Source organism: Pangasianodon hypophthalmus, chromosome 22 (assembly GCF_027358585.1).
Source record: "Pangasianodon hypophthalmus isolate fPanHyp1 chromosome 22, fPanHyp1.pri, whole genome shotgun sequence".
Lineage (NCBI taxonomy): Eukaryota > Metazoa > Chordata > Actinopteri > Siluriformes > Pangasiidae > Pangasianodon > Pangasianodon hypophthalmus.
In genome coordinates, this window is record NC_069731.1 from 10,641,002 (window position 1) to 10,664,445 (window position 23,444).

General features: G+C 41.1%; 1 protein-coding gene across 7 annotated transcripts in view; it reads left to right on the plus strand.

Annotated features, from left to right (window-relative positions):
* Positions 1-23,444, plus strand: part of lztfl1 (leucine zipper transcription factor-like 1) — a 133,006-nt gene that overhangs the window by 49,033 nt on the left and 60,529 nt on the right. For all 7 annotated transcript variants that reach the window (XM_053228110.1, XM_053228108.1, XM_026938243.3 and 4 more), the window contains exon 15: positions 640-708. In XM_053228110.1, the coding sequence (XP_053084085.1) occupies positions 640-708 (69 nt within the window). The remainder of the gene's footprint in view (positions 1-639; positions 709-23,444) is intronic.

Below are 23,444 nucleotides of genomic sequence, written 5' to 3' on the forward strand. Positions count from 1 at the left end.
CTGATGGCGAACTCGCCAAACAGGAAGTGAGGCCGTATCTCAGCAGCGACTTTTTGCATTCTGACACACAACTTGGTAGGCATCTTCAGGACCATAACCTGAGGCCATGCAACAAATTTCATGATTGCGCCACCTACTGGTCAAAAGTTACAACAACATGCCAAAAAAGCTTACATCTAACTGCCATTTTTGGTACTCCTCCTCCAAATTTTGTCCAATCTTCACCACATTTGGCTCACATCGTCCTGAGACCTGTCTAAACAATGCTGCAGCAATGCCACCCTGCTGCCCATTTGTTCATCTTGTTTCCTCCTACAGTCAGAGAATTCCACCACTGTCCGTGGTCAAAACATACACATCACGAGTAAAACTACAAATCTTGAATCCCTATGCCTAAAGTTATGGCTCTACTTTCCTGTGATTGCTTAGGCAGCAATTGTAGCATGTCTGTGAATGTGTGGCTCACCAATTCTGGGTGCTTGGCCCCCGAAAATGCTGTTTGCAGGTTTATTATTATTATTATTATTCACTTGACAACATGAAGGTAGTGACATTTACTGTTAAATGACAAAAGTATTCAGCAGTACTTTGTTCAGACCACTAACACCACTTTCATTGTCTTTCTGTTTACATGAACAGGCTTATGGAGGGGACGGATTTTTTCACAGACTCAAGCGTGTGGCCTATGATGCCAGATCCACCATCATGGTGAGTGATGACCTCAATTTACCCATGACATAACAAGCAGGGGTGAATAGATTGTGATCTGACAGGTTCAGTTAAATACAGTTAATACCTGGATATCATCATGTAACTCTAAATAAATCTTTCCCGGGAACCTTCTCACTGACTATGTGCTGCTTTTGGGTGAGGTTATCAAGCTTCATAGAACCATAGTTACACACATAACTAGCTTTCTGTTTCACCCCTTCAAACCACCACAGGAAGTGAGAATCACCCAGATAACATATGCTAAAAATGTCCCCTGATTGTTTTATGCCAAACAGTTAGGAATGGGAGTTACCTTTGAACTAACCAGAAAGGTGATCAGAGATGACTTTCGCAATCACACCTCTGGGAGGGACAATGTTGTTTAACCTGGAGAGCATGCACAGTGCCACATTGGCACAGTGAGTGTTCAGCCCCTAGAACAGGTTCAGAACACAGGAACCACAAGAACTGAGTGTGGTGTGGCCTATACGTTCTTTTTACTAGTTCTGAGACTTTGCCACATGTTGGATCACAGGTTTGCTCCAGCATCACAGATGTCCTGGAGTGACACACCTTTAAATAAAGCCATTGAGGTGAAGACACTCCTTGTAGAGTGGCATGTCTCGTGTGTTCTGAAGTGTTTCCTGCACTGATGAGTTGCAGTACTCAGTTGGCGAGTCATACAGAGGAGCCAAACCCAAAAGCACAGGTGGTCTGGCTGGCCATTTTCCACCCTGTCACCCTGATGGTTAATGTAATTGTCCATCACAATGTTGTCTTAGCAAACCAACACGTGGCAAAGTCTCAGAACTAGTAAAAAGAACTTACAGGCCACATCACACTCAGTTCTTGTGGTTCATGTGTTCTGAACCTGTTCTAGGGGCTGAACACTTACTGTGCCCATGTGGCACCACACAGCTCTGCAGCATTTAAGAGAAGTTTCTGTAGCTCCCTGTCAGACCCCTTTTGTTGAAAAACTTTGTGTCTTCAGCAAGGTAGAGCCTGGTGACTAACATCAGTGTTGGGGAGCCTCTGGCCATCAGTGAAGAAACGGCCAGTTGCATACTCAGCATCTCAGAAACACCAATGCACTAGAAAGGGACCAAAGGGTAGGAATTTAAAATGGCTTGGCAGACTTTAGAAAGTATTTGTGTTATGGGGTGATGGGGACATGGAAAATAATTAATATTCAGATCCCAATAGCAAGTAAGCATGGAGCCTGCCCACAATCCACATGCACCACTATACAGAGCATGTAAGCTCGCATCGCAGAGCACTGAAATGCCTACTTTTCTACTTTTCTTGACACAGGTCAGACCTGTGTCTAAAATCGATTCAGAAACACATCAGGTGTTGGCCTTCAGTGTGATTCAATGACTGACTCCAAATTCTAAAATGTATCATGGAGTGTAGAGACCTACAAATATGTTGAAAAAAGTGATGGAGTGTGAAAGCATTTCAAAATGGCGAACAGGAAGTTGCACCGACCATGGCATAATTGGTATTATTGTTCTTGCCATGACCCAAGGAATCTAACAAGACCATTCTCATGACAATAGGCAAAAGTAGTCAAAAGTTATTAGCGTTTTTTGGAATTGCATTATATGTTTTGACCACAAGTTGTGGAAAAGCTGTCCTGAAACTTTTTGGGTACCTTCAGGGCATGGTGCAGATGACATACCGATTTTCATAACGACACACCAAGGCATTTGTAAAATACAGCATTTTATGTCTAATTCAAAATCTCCAACACGCAAAATGGCCAACGTAGGAAAATTTGATATCATTCGACTCGGTATGCTGCAGAGACCAGTTTCATGATTTTAAGACAAACCGTTCAGAAATTATAAGCAAAAATATGCTTTTTTCATATCTCGTGAGCACTAGGTAGTGCTGTTCCAAGACTGTGGAGATACCCTCAAGTCATGATGGCTATGACATATACTAAGTTTGGTCTGAATATGCTAAAGTGTTACGGAGATATAGCTTCATGTCCATTTTGGCGTGCTCACCTTTGAATTCGTTTGCAGGTTATTCAAGAACAGTGTGACTAATCAACTTGAATTCCATAATTTTTGCCCACATGGTCTGACGGAGATGTGATTCGATTTTGGTGAAAATTGGACAAATGGTCTAGGAGGAGTTCGAAAAAAAAAAAAAAAATTCAGAAAAATTGGTGATGGCGTTAAAAAAAGATGGCGGAAAATCTGGTTGGGCAGAAATTGAAACCATGGGGTGCAATCGACTTGGCACGACCCAAGGAATCAGAGGAAAGAAGAATTTTGTTTCTCTTACGGTTCAAAAGTTATTAGCAGACATATGAGTGACCTGTTGGTGGCGCTAGACCTGTTGGTGGTGCTAGACCTGTTAGTGGCGCTAGAGGGTTTGAGATGGTGACTCCAAATTTGCTTTGGTAACATTTCAGACTGTCCTCTATCTATATGTCACATTTCACAACTTTTTATTATATGGTTCTATGGGCTGCCATAGACTTACATTGAATAATAATAATAATAACAATAATAATAATAATAATGAATACAAGTGGGGTCTTTGCCCCTTCAGGGCTTGACCCCTAAATATATCAGGGTTGGGCCTTTGAGGACATGCGTAAAATATATTACTTAATATTATGCAAGCTTATAAGCATCTAAATCAGAGAAAACGCAAGATAATTTTAAGAAATATATGATAATTTTCTGTATAAAAATTAGAATTTTTAAACATTTAAACTGGATGGTGCCATCTATTGTCCGATCTCCATTAAATTTTCCATGCTTCTTGAGAATGATATATGTTGGATGTGCTCACTTAATTTCATAAAGTGTTTTCCTTTAGGAGCTAAAATAGCCACATTCAATAAATAAAAGAGTTCAACATATTTTTTGATTAATTTGTGACCTAGAGAGTCCAGAGAATTGTACTACACTGTTTTTTTTTTTATTTTTTATTTTTTAAATAATCACAAATATTTAATGATTTGATTGACACTAGTGGTTATTGAGGCAAAACTGTTAAGTATTAGGAGGTCTAATATATTATATGAATAACATGTGTATGTGTGAAACATTGCATAATATACAGTACAATCATTTATACACATGTAAAACCTGATAGCCCCTTCCGGTGGCCAATTTAAAATCCAGCATCTTAACACACAATTAAAAATGGCTGATGCCCAAAATGGCCGAACTTTAGTGAAACTGGGTACCATTTGACTTGGTATGCCACATCCATGATTTTTTTTTTTTTTTGTAATTCAAGTTTTTTATTGTTTTCATCCAGTACATGACAATGTCATACAAAACACAAAATACAGATTTATACAAATACTGTATGTAAGGCCAGAATATATACAGTGGCTACAATCCCAATGTCCTTTTCTCATATTGTCTTTAAATTAAATCATTAAAATGTAGTCATTACTGAGCACATGGTTGGTCGTCCTGTAGAATACAGAGGCTTTTTTTTGGGGATGAGGCAGTGTTAGGAAGTCCAAGATATGGTTTCCGTCCGTGTGCTGGATTTTTGTGGAAACACAATTTCTAATTTGATTTTTCTAATTTCCAGAAATCATCATTTCCCTTTAAATTATACTTCTGTACAAGATTATTATAAGACATAAATACACCCTGTTCAAACAAATCTGTCACAGTACACAAGCCATTCATATGCCATTTCTTCCAATATATGGGTGATTTCCCGATACAGATAGCAGAATTATACCATAGGGAAGAGTATGGTTACTTTGGTTAAAGTGTTACGGAGATATAGCTTCATGTCCATTTTGGCGTGCTCACCTTTGAATTCGTTTGCAGGTTATTCAAGAACAGTGTGACTAATCAACTTGAATTCCATAATTTTTGCCCACATGGTCTGACGGAGATGTGATTCGATTTTGGTGAAAATTGGACAAATGGTCTAGGAGGAGTTCGAAAAAAAAAAAAAAAATTCAGAAAAATTGGTGATGGCGTTAAAAAAAGATGGCGGAAAATCTGGTTGGGCAGAAATTGAAACCATGGGGTGCAATCGACTTGGCACGACCCAAGGAATCAGAGGAAAGAAGAATTTTGTTTCTCTTACGGTTCAAAAGTTATTAGCAGACATATGAGTGACCTGTTGGTGGCGCTAGACCTGTTGGTGGTGCTAGACCTGTTAGTGGCGCTAGAGGGTTTGAGATGGTGACTCCAAATTTGCTTTGGTAACATTTCAGACTGTCCTCTATCTATATGTCACATTTCACAACTTTTTATTATATGGTTCTATGGGCTGCCATAGACTTACATTGAATAATAATAATATAATATAATAATAATAAATATAATATGGTTTCCGTCCGTGTGCTGGATTTTTGTGGAAACACAATTTCTAATTTGATTTTTCTAATTTCCAGAAATCATCATTTCCCTTTAAATTATACTTCTGTACAAGATTATTATAAGACATAAATACACCCTGTTCAAACAAATCTGTCACAGTACACAAGCCATTCATATGCCATTTCTTCCAATATATGGGTGATTTCCCGATACAGATAGCAGAATTATACCATAGGGAAGAGTATGGTTGTTTACAGTGTGATAATTTATGCATCTTGTGAATCTTCGCCCATACCTCTCTTGAGTGCTTCATGATAGGATTTGTGGTTGTGTCTAAGCACTGAGACAAGTGCTCGATAGTGCTGTATGGCCATGACAAGGTTTTCTCAATAGTAACCCAGTCCAATTGAGTATTATTATTCCAATGCTTGGCCAATTTGGCCATTTCAAAGGATATCTGCTAAAGCTGAGGGTCTGGTAATCCCAACCCTCCCTTATCCCGAGATGCACATAACTTGTTAAACTTTATCCTGGCCCTTTTCCCTTTCCATAGGAAACGTTTAACCATTATATCGTATTGTTTAAAGATCAACTGTGGTATTGTAAGTTGTAGCATCATAAGCACATAGTTAAGCTGAGACAAGACCACCATCTTAATTCTTGTTTAGGACTAATATCAGCAGTGTATAAATCTTTGTAAAACTTCTATAATACATCATTTATCTCCTTTGTTGATGTTACTATTGTGTTTCCTTTCTTAATAGCTGTTATTAAATTACATATATTCTTTTGCTTCAACTGTTTAGCAAGCAGTTTATGAGTTTTCTCCCCTTCCTCATAGAAAGTAGTTCCCAATCTAAATAAGGCGTATTCCACCTTTTTATTATAAATTTCCTGGAGTTTAAATTTGAGTTTACAAATATCTTGATACAATTGGTTTGAAAAACATTTGGATAATTCTTTTTCATAATTCTTATTTTTGTTATCTAATTCCTGTATTCTGTCCCGATCCTCCCTTTTCCTTTTAGATGCATAACCTATTATCTTCCCTCTGACATTTGCCTTAGATGTCTCCCATTCAGTTGATCTTCTATCAGTACTACCAGTATTAATTTCGAAGAAAGACCGTAAATCTTCTTTTAACGATAAACTAAAGGCCTCATGGGACAGCAGTGAGGTGTTTAATCTCCATCTGCCTTTTCTCTCTTTGTCGCAGTTAATATCAATGCCTAACTTCACGGCTGCGTGATCTGATAAAGTGATAGCATTTATTTTGCAGTGTGTAACATGCTTTGTCATGGTATTCGAGATCAGAAACATATCGATTCTGGAGTAGGATTTATGACAATGTGTATGGAAGGTATATTCCCTCTCGCGTGGATTCACCAGACGCCAAATATCCACTAATCCATTATCTTCACTCATCATATGAATTGCTGCTCTGTTTTTAGGATATGTTTGGTCACTAGGTTTACTTTTATCTATAAAACCATCCCACACTTGGTTAAAATCTCTGGCTAGTATTATCTGGCCATCCATTTCCCCTAAAGTCTTATTTATTTCATAGAAAAAATTAGGATCCCCTATATTTGGAGCATAGATGTTACATAATACCACTGCGGTACCATTTATCGTGGCCTGTAAACAGACCATTCTCCCCTCACCATCTTTAACCTCACCAGTTGGAGTAAAATTTAAATTCTTGTTCACTAGTATAGTGACGCCATTCCGCTTGCTGGAAAAGGAGCTATGAAATACGTGTCTGACCCACCCATACTTCAATTTTAGAGCCTCTTCCCCTTTAAAGTGTGTTTCCTGAATAAATGCAATATCCACTTTATTATGTTTCAAATAAGTCATAACTTTGCCTCTTTTTATAGGACACAATGGTCTAAGACATGCATATTATGATTCCCCACCATATTGCACTATGTAATATCGATATGGAGAGAAAAAAAAAGGAAAAAAAACCCCACTGTTGTGTCTTTATATCTATATAGACATTGTTGCCTAGCAGATACAATAATGAATTCTTAGTAGTAAACTTTGTCATGACTGAACCTTTTTTCATGAAAGGTTTGCAAAAAACAAAACGAACACCATTAAGTAACTTAAAATGCTCCCTCAAAACAGAAACTGTCTCTGGTCTTTAAGCCAAAACCTGAAAACAACAAAAATGTTGCAAATATAACACGCAACAACAGAAAAAATAACTCCTATTGGTCCGTGGGGCACCCCCATGCAGCTGGTTATGTCACTTATGGAATGCTCGGGCAGCATTCCATCTGAAGCTCAAAACCCACTTGCGTTTAATTTCCACCCATGGTTGACTTTTATATATTCCTCATCATCCATAAGCATCACTGTCTTATAAGGGCATACCTGTTTATGTCTCATCATTGCACAATGTGCTGATGAAGCGTTCCGCTTCCTCTGTGCTGGTGAAACTACGTTTTCTACCTTTCCAAGTAAATCTCAGGGTAGCGGGGAAAGCAAGCGTGTATCTCACATTTAGCTGTTGAAGTGCTTTCTTGGCAGGCAGGAACATCTTTCTTTTTTCAGCCAGCTCCTCGTCATATCTGGAAACATCAAAGATCCTCCCACACGATTCCACGACACTCCTGTGCAGCTTGCAATACTTTCTCCCGTGCTGATTGCCTCAGAAAACTGATCAGCACTGGTCTCGGCTGTTGATCCTCACTTGGCATGGGGGCCAATGTTCGATGAGCCCTCTCAATTTCTAACTCCCCCTCCATGTCGATCCCCAGACCTAACCCTAACCTAACCCTAGAACTTTCTTCAAGCATCTCTCCAGGGTGCCGTTCGTCCCGTACTACTTTTTCAGCCCCACAAGCCTTACATTGTTCCTCTTGCTATGGTTTTCATGCATTTGAACACGTTCCCACAAAGCTTTTATCTTCTTTTCTTTAGCGTCTTTGTCTGTTGTCAGCCGCTCTGTCACATCTTGTGAAATATGGCCCTCCACCTCCTCCATTTTCACCTGCAGCCCGTTCACAGAATCTTTTAATTCCATCATTGTCTCTTTAATGGCGATCGTATCCTCTGCCACTACCTGAAGGGTCTTACTAATTTCAGTAGTTTCGGCAAAAACTTCCTTCAAGTTCACTTTTGCATCAGTCTGTTTCTCGGGCGAACTCAAGGCTGCCTTAGCCTCGGTGGGAGGTGGTGTCCATCTCATTGCCATGTGGTTTGTTTCCTTGAAGTATTTAGACGTTGTCGCCATCGTAATGCCTTTGAAAGCATGATTAAGTCTTTAGAGTATGGATCATAGTCGTTTTCAAAGTATTCTTTCCAACGAGACGTCAACTATTTCATCATAAATTATGTAATAATTAGCGAGTGGGTAAGGAGCTTATCAAGGAGCCGCCATCTTGCTTGAGGTACTCACATGACTCCCACATCCATGATTTTACAATAAATTATAAAGAAATTATAAGCAAAAAGAGCAATTTTTCATATTTTGTGACAAGTAGGTGGTGCTGTTCCAAAACTCATGTCCCCTCAGGTCAAGATTGTTATAGAACACACCAAGTTTGGTGTCAATGTGCCAAAGCGTTGTGGAGATATAACCTCACATTCATTTTGGCATGATGGCCGTCATATTCGTTGACGCATTATACATGAACGGTTTGGTCTATCAAAAAACTCTGAATAATTTTTGGTCTTTATTGTATGGCGATGGTCTGAGCAAAATTTAGTGAAGTTCTGATGACCAGTCTAGGAGGAGTTTGCAAAAGACAAACACATTAGACACATTCTTTTTGGCATGATCCAGGAAATATAACCAGTTATAACAAGTTATTAGCATTTTTAGAAATATTCTTACATTTTCTGACCGCAAGGTAGCGCTGCCCCCAGGCTTTTTGTGTACCTTCGAGGCATGGGGTAATGACACATACCGAGTTTCCTAATGATACTCCAGTGCATTTGTAAAATATGGCTTAAAATACAATTCAAAATGGCCGATGCCCAAAACATTAATTGGCCAGTGGTGGCCAGGTTTTTCAAGATTCACAACTGTCCTCACAGACACTGATGGGACCTTGGACAAAGACAGTTGTACAAGATTTCAAGTCAGTTGGACAAATGGTTCTATATTTAGTGCTGATTTCATGTTTTGTCCTGTTATAGCACCACCATGTGGCTAAACCCCACCGTTTTACGCATATAAGCTCAGATTGACCCCATACACAAGTCTGCCAAGTTTGGTGAAAACATCTCATTCCGTTCAAGAGTTATAGCCATTTCAGTAAAAGCCGTTACATGACTAAATCAAAAGCTGAGCATTTTTTTTTTGATAATTATTGATATAAGGATTCCAAGCAGTTGGTGTCTTTGCACTGGTTTTATTTGGGTTGAGCAAAAAAACCTAGAAAAGTTTCATGTGTCTATGCCTTACGGTTTGGTCTGCATGATCAGTTTTATGGCATAATAATAATAATAATAATAATAATAATAATAATAGTAATGAATCAGACAAACAGCCTAGGACGAGTTCAAAAAAGTAGGCTTTTCAGAAAATTCGAATTGCAGATGCATTTTACATATAAAAATAAAAATGAGATATACATTTTGTGGCGCTTGATGCAAGGATTCATAGGAATTAAAAAGTATATGCTAGCATGCACGGATGCAGTGTTATTGGCCATCTTGTGGCCGATTCTCAAAATATTTGGTACTCAGCCTCATTTTGACACTACATACAAACATCTCAATTTTCGTAACAGTCAGACCTTTGATTTGACATTATTAGCTGCTGAATGTTGACTGGCTGCTGGCAGCCATGTTTGTTGATTTGTTTAAATCATATTTAAAGAATGTTAGCATGTGTTCCAGAGATGATGCATACCAATTTTCAACTTCATGGATCATATGATTGCAGAGTTAAATTGGTTTTTCAGATTTAGCACCCCCTTTTGGGCGGAATTTGATGCGACTTGTTGTGCATCCTCAGAATGTCCTGTTGTCTATGTATATCAAGTTTTGTTAAGTTTGGACATTGCATTCAGCAGATATAGATAAATTTGTAAAAATGGGTGTTGCATGATCAATTAATTAGCTTATATCTTCGCAAGACTTTGAAGAAACAAAATTCTTTTGATACCTTTTTGTCAAGAGGGTCTGGGGATGATGCATGCCAAATTTTGTGCAAACTGGATGAACAGCCTAGGACAAGTTTGAAAAAAGTAGGTTTTTCAAAAATTTAGAATGGTGGATAGACTTTATAAATAAACAAATGAGTTTTATAAAAATTTACACTTGTTAGGGCTTAAAGCAAGGATTTGGAAGAAATAAGAACTTTCTATCACATGGTTGCGGAGTTATTAGCTAAAATGTAAAGTTGCTTATTATAGCGCCACTTTCACAAAATTCAGTACAAACGTTTTCATACGATGTATGAAGATATCAATTTTTGTAATGGTTGGGCCTTCAGATTTGATGTCATTAGCTGCTGAAATTTGATTGGCAGCTGGCGACCATGGTTTTTTTATGTATTCGAGTCAAATTATCTAGATTTTTTACTAGATTTTTCAAAAAAATTCAAAATGAAAGAAAAATTTTCATGATGGAATGAAATCGGATCAGATATATGTTTTGTAGGGCATGACTCATGGATTCAGAGTAAAAAAAAATTTTATTCTAGACCTTACGGTTCTAGAGTTATGTACCAAAACTCAAAAGTGCTTATTATAACACCACCTAGCGTCCGACGGATGTGTGTCAGTGCACCTGAGTAGTGGGTGGGATTTCTGACCATTCCACCATGTTTGGTGTCTCTACAACTTATGGTCTCTGATGCCCAGACACTTTTAGGGGTGAAAAATAAATAAATAAATAAATAAAAGTAGTAATCATCATCATCGATATCCGTATAGAATAATAATAATAATAATAATAATAATAATAATAATAATACTTTTTTGAAGGGGTAAAATAATAACCAGATTTACCTGCATAACAGCGTTTAGTACCATATATATTTTTAATATATTTAGGTAGTATCCACCATTGTGATTTAATACTTACATAATGAAAGAATGACCACCAAGTGGTGGATCACTGGTTAAGTCATTGGGCTACTTATTCAGAAGGTTCAAACCCAGGACCACCAAAGCTGCCACTACTGGGTCCTTGAGCAAAACACATAACTCTCAACCGCTCAGGTGTATCCTGTCTTAATTGTAAGTTGCTTTGTATAAGAGCATCACCCTAGCACCCAAATGTAAATGCAAAAGACCCAGCAAAAACAGTGACACAAAAAGCAAGGGAAGGTGTTGTAGAGGTTTTTTTTTCTTTCTTATGTGGGTACCTTGAGTGTTGGAAATGTGCTGTATCAATGGAACGCGTTATTCGGGGACCAAACCCATAGTGCTTGGACCCCTATTGTTTTTGTTCAGATTTTTTTTTTCTTTATTGTTGATAGGGGTCCAAGCACACAAGTGTTATTGTTTTCGTTAGTCTTCTTCTTTTTCTTTTTCTTTTTCTTTTTCTTCTTCTTCTTCGTTAAAACTGATTGTGCAGACCAAACTGTACGTCCTACAGACATGAAACTTGATCAGTACATAGTACTCCCTCTCGCTACTCAGGCAAGAGAGATGAGCCTGATCGGCCTAATGGTGGCGCTATAGCGAAGTATTTTACAATTTGGCTCATATCTCAAATACTATAAGTCTTACAATGAAAATTCTTTTTGCTCCTTATTCCTTGGGTTCTCTTGCCTCAAGAACAATTAAGCTCTACCCACGTAGATTTTTTTTGCTAATTTGCACAATATGCAAAACCTAGGATTTTTGTCCTATCTTTACAATTTTGGTGTCAAACTACTCAGCAGTGTGACTCTCAATAACCATGTTGACATTTGTAAACAATATGACCACCACATGTCAATTCTATTGTAATTCTGTTTGTAAAATCAGTTAATTCTAATGAGGGAGAGCCTAATTTACTCAAACAGCTCTAACTAACAAATTTTGTAGGTAGTTACTGTAATCTTTCAGAAGTCAGAATTGGGAACCAGGAGACCAGCCAAGAGCCAGTTTGTAGACATATAGGAAATTAATTAAGTGTGCACAAAAGGTTGAAAAACAAAAGGAAGTGATATGCAAAGATCTGATCATTGATGGTTTCTATGTCTCTGGAGTATGTTTGGTATCTGGTCTGATTTGATCCGAGTTGGTTCAGGTCTGGTCTGACATGTCTCTAAAAACACACAGCTTAAATACAAACATCTTCAGGTACACAATAAGATAAGTGGGCGCCTTCTTAGCACTTCTTCACACAACAAGGTCATAATATTCTTAGAAAAACAGAGTTACAGAGTTACAATATGTAAGTCATTATTATTGATTTGGGTAAAAATAAAATGAATATAATCAAATAAGTTGTCAAGTCAAGTGGAGTTTATTGTCATTTCAACCATATACAGCCAGTTAGTACATAGTGAAATGAAACAACGTTTCTCCAGAACCAAGGTGCTACATAAGACAAACACAGAACAACACAGAACTAAGAGTAAGATAAAGTAAGAGTAAGAGTAAGATATTCCTTTATTTGTCCCGCAGTGGGGAAATTGCATTTAGCAACAGCAAGGGTACAGTACAGAAAGAGTATGCACACAAGAACAAGATAGATTAAAAACTATTCTAATATGAGGTAACAAAATCAAATAGACTCTATATATACAAAAACACTATTATACAAGCAGAATTACTAAACTAAACTAAATACACTGTACATAAATGGCTTAAATAGTGCTAAAGCAAAAATCCTAACACAAAACAAAAAAGGAGAGGGGTGTATACACATAAGTACAGAGTGGTTGTGAATAGTGTAGCTTGCCAGTAGTGTGACGGTATTGCACATTAAAATATTGCACACTGATATTGCACATAAATGTGAGTGTAAATACTGCAGTGAGAGTTTATAAATAAATAAATCAGCAGTGTTCATTATAAAGTCTTACAGCAGCAGGAAGGAAAGACCAACGAAATCTCTCCTTTACACACTGGAGCAGTCTGTCACTGAAGCTGCTCTCCAGAGCTGACAGGATGTCCCGCAGGGGGTGGGACTCGTGGTTCAGCATAGATGTCAGTTTTGTCAGGACCCGTCTGTCACCAACCTCCCGCACTGAGTCCAGAGGACAGCCCAGGACAGCGCTGGACCTCTTGATGACCTTGTCCAGCTTCTTCCTCTCCCTCTCAGTGATGCTGCTGCTCCAACAGACCACACCATACAGGATGGCTGATGCCACCACAGAGTCATAAAAAGTCTTTACGAGTGCCCCCTGCACACCAAAGGACCTCAGTCTCCTCAGAAGGTAGAGCCTGCTCTGACCCTTCCTGTACAGTGCGTCTGTGTTGTGAGTCCAGTCCAGTTTGTGGTTTAGGTGAACACCCAGGTACTTATAAGAGTCCACTCTCTCAATGTCCATTCCCTTGATGTTCACCAGTGAGGGGGCAGACCGGTGTCTGCGGAAATCCACCACCATCACCTTGGTCTTTCCCGCGTTGATGAGGAGGTGATTTGGCCGACAAAAGTCCACGAAGTCCTGCATCAGTCTTCTGTACTCTGCGTCATCGTCGTCACTGATGAGGCCAACGATGGCTGAGTCGTCAGAGCACTTGAGCAGGACACAGCTGTCCGTGTTGTACCTGAAGTCTGCAGTGTAGAGGGTGAAAAGGAAGGACGCGAGCACCATGCCCTGGGGGACACCCACACTGCAGGTCAGGGTGTCAGATACGCAGTCCCTAGCTCTCACAAACTGGGGCCTATTTGTGAGATAGTCCAGGACCCACTCCGCCAGATGTGAGTCCACTCCAGCCCACTCCAGCTTGTCCCTCAAAAGCAATGGCTGAATTGTGTTGAATGCGCTGGAGAAGTCAAAGAATAAAATCCTCACAGCGCTGCCGGGCTTCTCCAGGTGAGTTAGAGCACAGTGCAGCAGGAAGATCACAGCATCCTCCACTCCGATCCCGAGTCGGTAGGCGAACTGCAGCGGGCCATCGCTGAGCTCACCTCAGAGCGGAGGTGGCCCAGGACCAGTCTCTCCAGTGTCTTCATCAGATGTGATGTGAGAACCACCGGCCTAAAGCTGCTGAGGTCTCTAGCGTGCGGTGTTTTGGGCACTGGTACCACACAGGAGGTCTTCCATAGCTGTGGTACCACCCTCAGCTTGAGGCTCATGTTGAAGACTTGCCCCATAATCTCCCACAGTTCCTCTGCGCAGGATTTCAGAAGCCTGGAGCTGATACCGTCAGGTCCAGCTGCCTTCCTTGCTTTGATCCTCCTCAGCTCTTTCCTCACCTGGCCAGGTGTGAAAGACAGGGGTGGGCTGAGGGGGTGAATGAGTCCATGGGGTCGTTAGGGGGTGGTGTGGAGTGAGCCAGAGGTGTGAGGGGCTGGGGGAGGGGGGCATTGTCCCGTTGACAAGGTGTGGTGCAGCTGCATGGGGGGGAGTAGTGGGTGACTGGTCGAACCGGTTGAAGTGATGGTTCAAGTCATTGACCCACTGCAAGTCCCCCACAACCTGGGAGTGGGGTGCTTTGAAGCCTGAGATGGTCTTTAGGCTCCTCCACACCCCACTGATGTTTTGCTGCTTCAGCTGCTCCTCCATCTTCCTCTTGTAGCTGGCCTTGCCCTCCCTGATCTTCTTTCTCAGCTCCTTTTGTACAGCCCTGAGTTCCTCCTTGTCCCCTGACCTGAAAGCTCTCTTCTTCTCCTTCAGGAGAGCTTTGATGTCAGGGGTAATCCACAGCTTGTTGTTAGCAAAACACCGTACCATTTTGGAGATTGATATAGCCTGTTATAGTGTCTGTGATGGCATTGATGTCCTCCCCATGTGGGTCAAAGAGCTCAGCCCACACAGTGGTGTTAAAGCAGTCCCTCAGAGCCTCCTCGCTCTCAGTGGACCACCTCTTCACTATACAGGACTCCACAGGGTGCCTGTGTACAACAGGTTTATACATAGGCTGTAGATAGACAATATTGTGGTCAGCTCTGCCAAGGGAGGGAAGGGGGAATGCAGAATATGCCTCCTTGGTGTTGGCATAAAATAAGTCCAATGTTTTATTGTCTCTTGTGTGACATGTGACATATTGTGTGAGTGTTGGTAAAACAGAGGAGGGTGGTGCATGGTTAAAGTCTCCAGAGATGAGGAAGAGGGCCTGTGGGTGTTGTGTCTGCAGCCTGTTGGTAACAGAGAGCAGTGTATCGCAGGCAATGTCGACCTTAGCAGAGGGGGGCACATACGCAGCTATCGCAATAACATGCGTGACCTCCCGTGGCAGGTAGAATGGCCTCATGCTAACAGCTAACAGCTGTCCTGGTTTGCACCATCTCTCATTAACAGCAAGACCTCCTCCCTTCCTCTTACCACTGTCCTTCATCCTGTCCGCCCTCAGGAGATGAAAATAATCCAATATGACAGCAGAGTCAAACATGTGCAGACAGCACAAGACAGTACAATGACTACTGGGATAGACAGTGGGCGCAGTAAGTCCCAGTGCAGCGCTGACCAGTACACAGTTCTATTTGAAAGTGAGTCCAGTGAGAATAGTGCAAAGAGTACAATATAAGTAGCTGAAATAGTGTAAACGTAAGAGTAGCAGCGAGTATTACAGTATTACAGTATAATAAATATTGTAGCAGCTGTATTGTAATATTGTAATGTAATGTGCAAAACTTGCAAAAGAAATTGCAAAGAGGATGGAGGATCCACAGTTGTGTGTGTGTGTGTGTTCTTTCAGTCCAGTTTCTGAGTGTTTAGGAGTCTGATGACTTGGGGGAAGAAGTTATTGCACAGTCTGGTCGTGAGGGCCTGAATGCTTCGGTACCGTTTACCAAACGTCAGGAGGGTGAAGAGTGTATGAGAGGGGTGTGTGGGGTCATCCACAATGCTGGTGGCTTTGAGGATGCAGCGTGAGGTGTAAATGTCTGTGCTGGAGTGAAGAGAGACCCCGATGATGATCTCAGCTGTCCTCACTATCCGCTGAAGGCTCTTGTGATCCGAGACAGTGCAATTCCCAAACCAGGCAGTGATGCAGCTGCACAGGATGCTCTCGATAGTCCCTATGTAGAACATGGTGAGGATGGGGGGTGGGAGATGTGCTTTCCTCAGTCTTCTCAGAAAGTACAGGCGCTGCTGGGCTTTTTTAGTTATGGAACTGGTGTTGATCGACCAGGTGAGGTTCTCTGCCAGGTGAACACCAAGAAATTTGGTGCTCTTGACGATCTCCACGGAGGAGCCGCCAATGTTCAGCGGAGAGTGGTCATTCTGTGCTCTTCTGAAGTCAACAACCATCTCTTTAGTTTTGTCCACATTTAGAGACAGGTTGTTGGCTCTGCACGAGTCCATTAGCCACTGCACCTCCTCTCTGTACGCTGACTCGTCGTTCTTGCTGATGAGACCCACCACGGTTGTGTCATCGGCGAACTTGATGATGTAATTCGAGCTATACCAGATGGAGGGTGGTGGTGATGGCATCATCTGTTGAGCTGTTGGGACAGTAAGCGAATTGCAGGGGGTCCAGTGAGGGGGGCAGCAGGGTCTTGATGTGCCTCATGACGAGCCTCTCGAAGCACTTCATGATGATGGGTGTAAGTGCAACGGGACGTAGTCATTGAAGCAGGACACTGAAGACTTCTTTGGCACGGGGGTGATGGTGGTGGCGTTGAAGTACGTTGGAACGACGGTGCTGTTCAGGGAGGTGTTGAAGATGTCTGTGAAAACATCTGCCAGCTGGTCTGCACAACCTCTGAGCACCCTGCCAGGAATGTTGTCTGGTCCAGCAGCCTTCCGCGGGTTGACTCTGTGTAGAGTCTTCCTCACATTGTCCGTGGTTAGACACAGCACCTGGTCACTGGGAGGAGGGGTGGACTTCCTCACCGTCACATCATTCTGCGCCTCAAACCGAGCATAGAAGTTGTTCAGCACAAGGAGTTTGTGGAAGAACTAATTGCAGAGCTCTGTGGCGTGTCACAGAAAATAACACCAAAACGGACCAGTGTTAACCATGTGCCAGTTCCAGGAGCTGAGCAGGCCTCAGATGCCACTGCTGGTCGCCGGATCTGTGTGCTTTGTAAAGCAAAGCATGGTAAGAGGCAGGACACTCCTTGGAAATGCCAGGCATGTGATGTTCACTTGTGTGTTCAGCTGAAAAGGAACTGTTTCCTAGAGTGGCACAAAGATGTAGCTGTATAGATGTGTAGCTGTTCAATTCTGTGGGCTTCAAAGAGTGGGCTTTTACTATATTCTAAATAAACTACAAACAAAAAATATATAAATTTCTTTTGTCCTCACATTCTTTTTCATAGCACTTCCCTCTCAGCCACATTCCTGACTGAACGGCTCATTATGCAGGTCATTATGCGGGTCTTTGTCTTCTTAGGTGTCAATCACATTATTATTCGTGATCATTCACGCCCTCTTGCATATGCCCTTTCGAAACTAAAAGTGTCTTAGAAAATTTAAATAAGTATATTGTTTACTGTGAATGAGTGAACAAGATGATTATCACATCATTTTGATGCAAAAACTCTAGGCTACAAGATAGAGTTCTCGAAAGTCTTGTGAACCAATGTTCTGTATGTGTTTTATGGCCTTATTTCAGTGACTTAAAAATTTTAGTTTTTCACTAACCATGCATAAACGCTGTTTTCTCAAAAACACAATCATGTATAAACATGCTGCTCACATATTATTGTAGCCCAGTTTGTGCTGATTACAGTATTATCAGACTTTAGCCATTAATATGTTTAAAAGCAACTGAAAAAAGCACAAATGTCAGGGAATGTCAAAATTTATCCAGGGTCCCAAAACACCCTCAGACCCCAGAGAGTTAAACTAAACTATGAGCAGTAATCAATGACTAGTTGTTTACCCATCTACATATCCTAAATAAGGATAGATCATACTCTTCAACTCTGCATACCATGCATTAACCATCTTAAACTAAACTGCAAGCAGTAATCAATGGCCAGTTGATTACCCAGCTACGTATCCTAATTAAGGATAGGTTGTATATGTCAAATAAGGATAGGTCATACTCTTAAACTCTGCATATCATGCATAAATGTTCAAGTTCAAGTGGCTTTATTGTCATTTCAACCATATATACCTGGTACAGTATGCACTGCAAGGAAATATCGTTCAGAGCTACATGAGACTACACAGCACTAAATAAGATTACAAACCTTGTGTGCAAACAGCGCAAGACAGTACAACAAATATAAACAGGACAATAGGCACAGTAAAGGACAGTGCAGCACCATCCAGTACACAGTTCTGGTGTAGAATAAGCGGCAAAGAGATATTTCCATATAATAATTAATGTTGTAAATGTAAACATAACATTCTGTTTAGCAGCAAAAATGCAGGTGGTCAATACAGTATTTTGTTTAAAGTGTTTTAGCAGAGGTAGTGGACTGGTGTTCAGTTGAGTATGCTTGTGTGCCCGGGTTGGTGAAAGTCCAGTGTATGGGTATTGAGGGGTATTCAATTCAATTCAATTTTATTTGTATAGCGCTTTTAACAATGGACATTGTAACAAAGCAGCTTTACAGAAATAAATGGATTCACAAAAATATGTTGTAAATATTTGAATTTATCACTGTGAATTTATCCCTAATGAGCAAGCCAGTGGCTAAGGTGGCAAGGAAAAACTCCCCGAGATGATATGAGGAAGAAACCTTGAGAGAAACCAGGCTCAAAAGGGAACCCATCCTCATCTGGGTGCAACGGATAGTGCGATTATAAATAAATCCCTTCTATTATTGTGTACTATATGGACAAATAGTGCAATTGTGCAACCAATAAATTCATCACAGTTTTTGCAAGAAGTCCGGCTGGTTAAAATCTATCCACAGTCCCCTGATGGAGTCCTGAGTACGAAGCTGCTCGTGGCAACTGCAGCCCCAAAGCCACCACTGCAGCAATCGCAGTCCCAAGCCATTACAGTACAGCTCCCCATATGTGATCCCCATGCCATCTCCACAGCCCCCAGGTGGCACCATCCCCAGCAATCCAAACAGTTCTTCAGGCAGTCCATATGGGGCCACCCCCAGCAGCAGCGAGCGAACTCAACCGATGAGAACTCCAACCAGAAGTAGGACATCAGGATGGGTCAGGTAGCGAGGAGGAGCAGAAGGGGTCAGGATCAATGGCATCTCTGGCATCTCAGAAGTAGCATGTGTAGCTCGGCAGAGAGTGAGGGAGAGAGAGAGATGGAGAGAAAGGAAGAGATTGTTCGGTGAGCTTTTGTCCTCTAATGGTTAAGCACGATGTACTTTGCATGCAGAACGCAAGCCGGAGTCCCTGCAAGACTAGCTATGACTGCATAACTAAAAGGGAAAGCCAGAGAGCCAGAACACAGACATGAAGGCACCCTTGGACATAAGGCAGCCAGCCACTCCACCGTCAACAAACCTGAGTGAACGTGTGAGAGTGGGGGGGCAACAGCATCCAAACATCCCAGTTCACCACAACACTCTATGCCTGTGAAACCCTCCAGACCTGCCCCTGTACCTAAGAAAACTATTCACAAAAGGCTTGACTAAACAAATATGTTTTCAGCCTAGACTTAAACACTGAGAATGTGTCTGAGCCCCGAACACTAAGTGGGGCTTTGTAAGAGAAAGCTCTACCCCCAGCTGTAGCCCGCATTATTCGAGGTACCAACAAATAGCCTGCACCTTTTGATCTGAGTAGGCGTGGCGGATCATAAAAGACCAAAAGTTCGCTCAGGTACTGTGGTGCAAGACCATATAGTGCTTTATAGGTCAATAGTAGTATTTTATAATCAGTACGAAATTTGATTGGGAGCCAATGCAGTGTGGATAAGATAGGGGTGATGTGGTCATATCTTCTGGTTCTAGTAAGGACTCTTGCTGCTGCATTCTGGGCTAACTGGAGCTTGTTTATGCATCTACTGGAACATCCAGACAGTAAGGCATTACAATAATCCAACCTAGAGGTAACAAAAGCATGAACTAATTTTTCTGCATCGTGTAGTGACAATATATTTCTTATTTTAGCAATATTTCTGAGATGAAAGAAAGCAATCCTAGTTATATTATCTACATGAGCTTCAAAAGAAAGACTAGAGTTGATAATCACACCAAGGTCTTTTACTGCTGCACATGATGAAACAGAAAGGTCATCCAGAGTTACTATGTAATCAGAAAGCTTACTTCTAACTGCATGTGGTCCTAGTACAAGTACTTCTGTCTTGTCAGAATTAAGTAAGAGAAAGTTAATAAGCATCCAGTTTCTAATGTCTTTTACACATTCCTCCACTTTATTAAGCTGGTATCTGTCATCTGGCTTTGCTGAAACATACAACTGTGGAAGTGTGGAACAGTGGAAGCTAATACCATGCTTACGGATAATTTTGCCCAGAGGTAGCATATATAGAGAAAAGAGCAGTGGGCCTAAAACAGAGCCTTGCGGGACACCAAACTTTACCTTAGTATGAGAAGAGAAGTCACCATTTACGTTTACAAACTGATAACGATCAGTCAAATAAGACCTGAGCCAGGAAAGGGCTATTCCCTTAGTGCCTACTACATTTTCTAGTCTATTGAGGAGAATAGCATGATCAGTGGTATCAAAAGCTGCACTAAGATCAAGCAGCACAAGCAAGGAGACACAACCCTGATCAGAGGCCAGTAGTAAGTCATTTACAACTTTTACCAGTGCTGTCTCTGTGCTATGATGAGGCCTAAATCCTGACTGATACATTTCATGAATATTACTCCTATGTAAGTATGAGCATAGCTGCTGTGCTACAACCTTTTCTAGGACCTTGGAGATAAAGGGAAGATTTGATATTGGTCTATAGTTAGACAGCTGACAGGGGTCAAGGTCAGGTTTTTTAATCAAGGGCTTGATAACTGCTAATTTAAAAGATTTAGGTACATAGCCAATGCTAAGGGAAGAATTGATTATCTTTAAAAGAGGTTTGATTGTTTCAGGAATTATCTGTTTGAGGAAACAAGTAGGTAAAGGATCTACCATACAGGTTGATGATTTTGATGATGAAATTAGTGAAATTAGTTCAGTCTCTTCAAGGGGAGTAAAGCCTTGTAGCTGTTTATCTAATATTATTATATTATCATCTACAGGGTTAGTTATAGAACTGTCCGGTTTTAAATTAATAGTCTGAATTTCTAGCCTGATATTTTCAATTTTACCATTGAAAAAAATTCATGAAGTCATCACTGCTATATAATGATTGTGTGCGTGTTTCTATTGTGGTCTTATTCCTAGTTAATTTTGCTACAGTATTAAATAAGAATCTAGGATTATTTTTGTTATCTTTAATTAGGGTAGAGAGATACATTGATCTAGCAGCACTAAGAGCTTTCTTATAGCTCAAAAGGCTCTCCTTCCATGCCATTTGAAATACTACGAATTTAGTTTGACGCCATTTATGTTCTAGTTGTCGAGTGGTCTGTTTTAAAGTTCGTGTGTGATCGCTATACCAGGGTGCTAGCTTTTTCTCCCTAATTATTTTTCTTTTAAGTGGAGCTACCTTATCTAGCAAGTTGCAGAACTTTTCTAAACATTCTAAACATTCAGTTGCCTGGTCAAGTTCTTTGGGATCAGATGGTGATCCAATCATGGCTGATAAATCTGGGAGATTACTGATAAAACTCTGTGCAGTTGTTGACGTGAACGTACGTTTTACACGGTGACGTGGCAAGGTGCATATACTATGATTAATACACATTTTAAATGAGATGAGGTAATGATCAGAGATAGCTTCGGACTGTGGACATGAGACTATATTTTCTATATTTAATCCGAATGTTAGTGTTAAATCAAGAGTGTGACCACCACTATGGGTGGGTCCTATTACATTCTGATTAACCCCTACAGAATCTAGAATGGACACAACTGCTTTTCTCAGAGGGTAATCTGGATAATCAAAACGAATATTAAAGTCTCCAACAATTAATGCTTTGTCTAAAGAAACAACCAGGTTAGAGATGAAATCCGCAAATTCGCATAGGAATTCCGAATATGGCCCTGGGGGTCTGTAAATAATAATTACTGGAATCACCTGGGTGGACTTATTTTTAGTGGCTACGTATGTTATGTTAGAATAAAGAACTTCAAATGCTTTGAATTTATGACTAGGTTATTGTGTGACGCCTAGATTATCATTATAAATGACTGCGACGCCTCCTCCTCTGCCAGTTAGACAGGGCTGATGTATGTAACTGTACCCGGGAGGACTAGCTTCATTTAATGCTACAAACTCGTTTGGTTTAATCCACATTTCTGTTAAACACAGTACATCAAACTCCTGATCAGTAATGGTTTCATTAACAATAAGCGCTTTAGACGCAAGAGATCTAATATTCAACAGTCCTAGCTTCAGATCAACGGTGCTGGCTATGCATTCGGCTTGGTTTAATTTTATGTTAATTAGGTTACTAAAACAAACTGTCTGAGTATGTCTATAATTTTGTTTAGCTCGGGGAACAGACACAGTCTCAATACAGTGGAACCTAAGTGACGACTCAGTGCAGCTAGCAGATGGTTAGTTTAGCCTGCTTGTCTGCTCCCTGGCCTTGGCCCTGGATTGTCACCGATTAACTAGGCCTGTTCTTAGACTATGTGCTATGCTGCAAGAAATGAGAGCAGCACCTTCCCAAGTGGGATGGACACCGTCCCGCCCTAACAGGCCAGCCTTGCCCTCAAAGTTAGTCCAATTATCTATAAAGCCCACATTGTTTTCGGAGCACCACCTGGACATCCAGCAGTTCAGTGACCATAACCTGCTGTAAGCTACATCGCCACGCCGCATAGGGATGGGGCCAGAGCATACTACTGCATCGGACATTGCCTTCGCTAATTTACACACCTCTACCATGTTACTCTTAGTAACCTCAGACTGACGAAGGCGTATATCATTAGCTTCTACATGAATAACTATCTTTGAGAACCTATGCTTGCCTAAGACCCTAAGATTACCTGCTATGTCCGGCGCCCTGGCTGCCGGTATACACCTAACTAAAGCTGCTGTTGCCCTAAAGGCCTAGCTAATTTCACCTGCCGCAAGATAGAGTCACCTATAACCAGAGCTCTTTCAGGTTTCTCAGCGGGTGCTTCACTGAGGAGAGCAAACCTGTTGGACACGTGAAGCGGAGAGGAGTGGTGCTCCCGTGGGCGAGCCTTAGCGTTAGCTTTGGCTTTGCGATTATGCCGCTGAGTCGTCACCCATTCGCCCCGCTGTGAGGGCTCTAATGCCGGAGTTGGGGGATTGCTAACTCCGCCTAAGGCATCCAGACTTCCCCTACAGAAACTACACTGCTCTCACTCTCACTAACCCTCTCTAGAGTCTGGATGCGCACCTCTAATGCTACAATCTTCTCCGTCAGAGAGCTAAC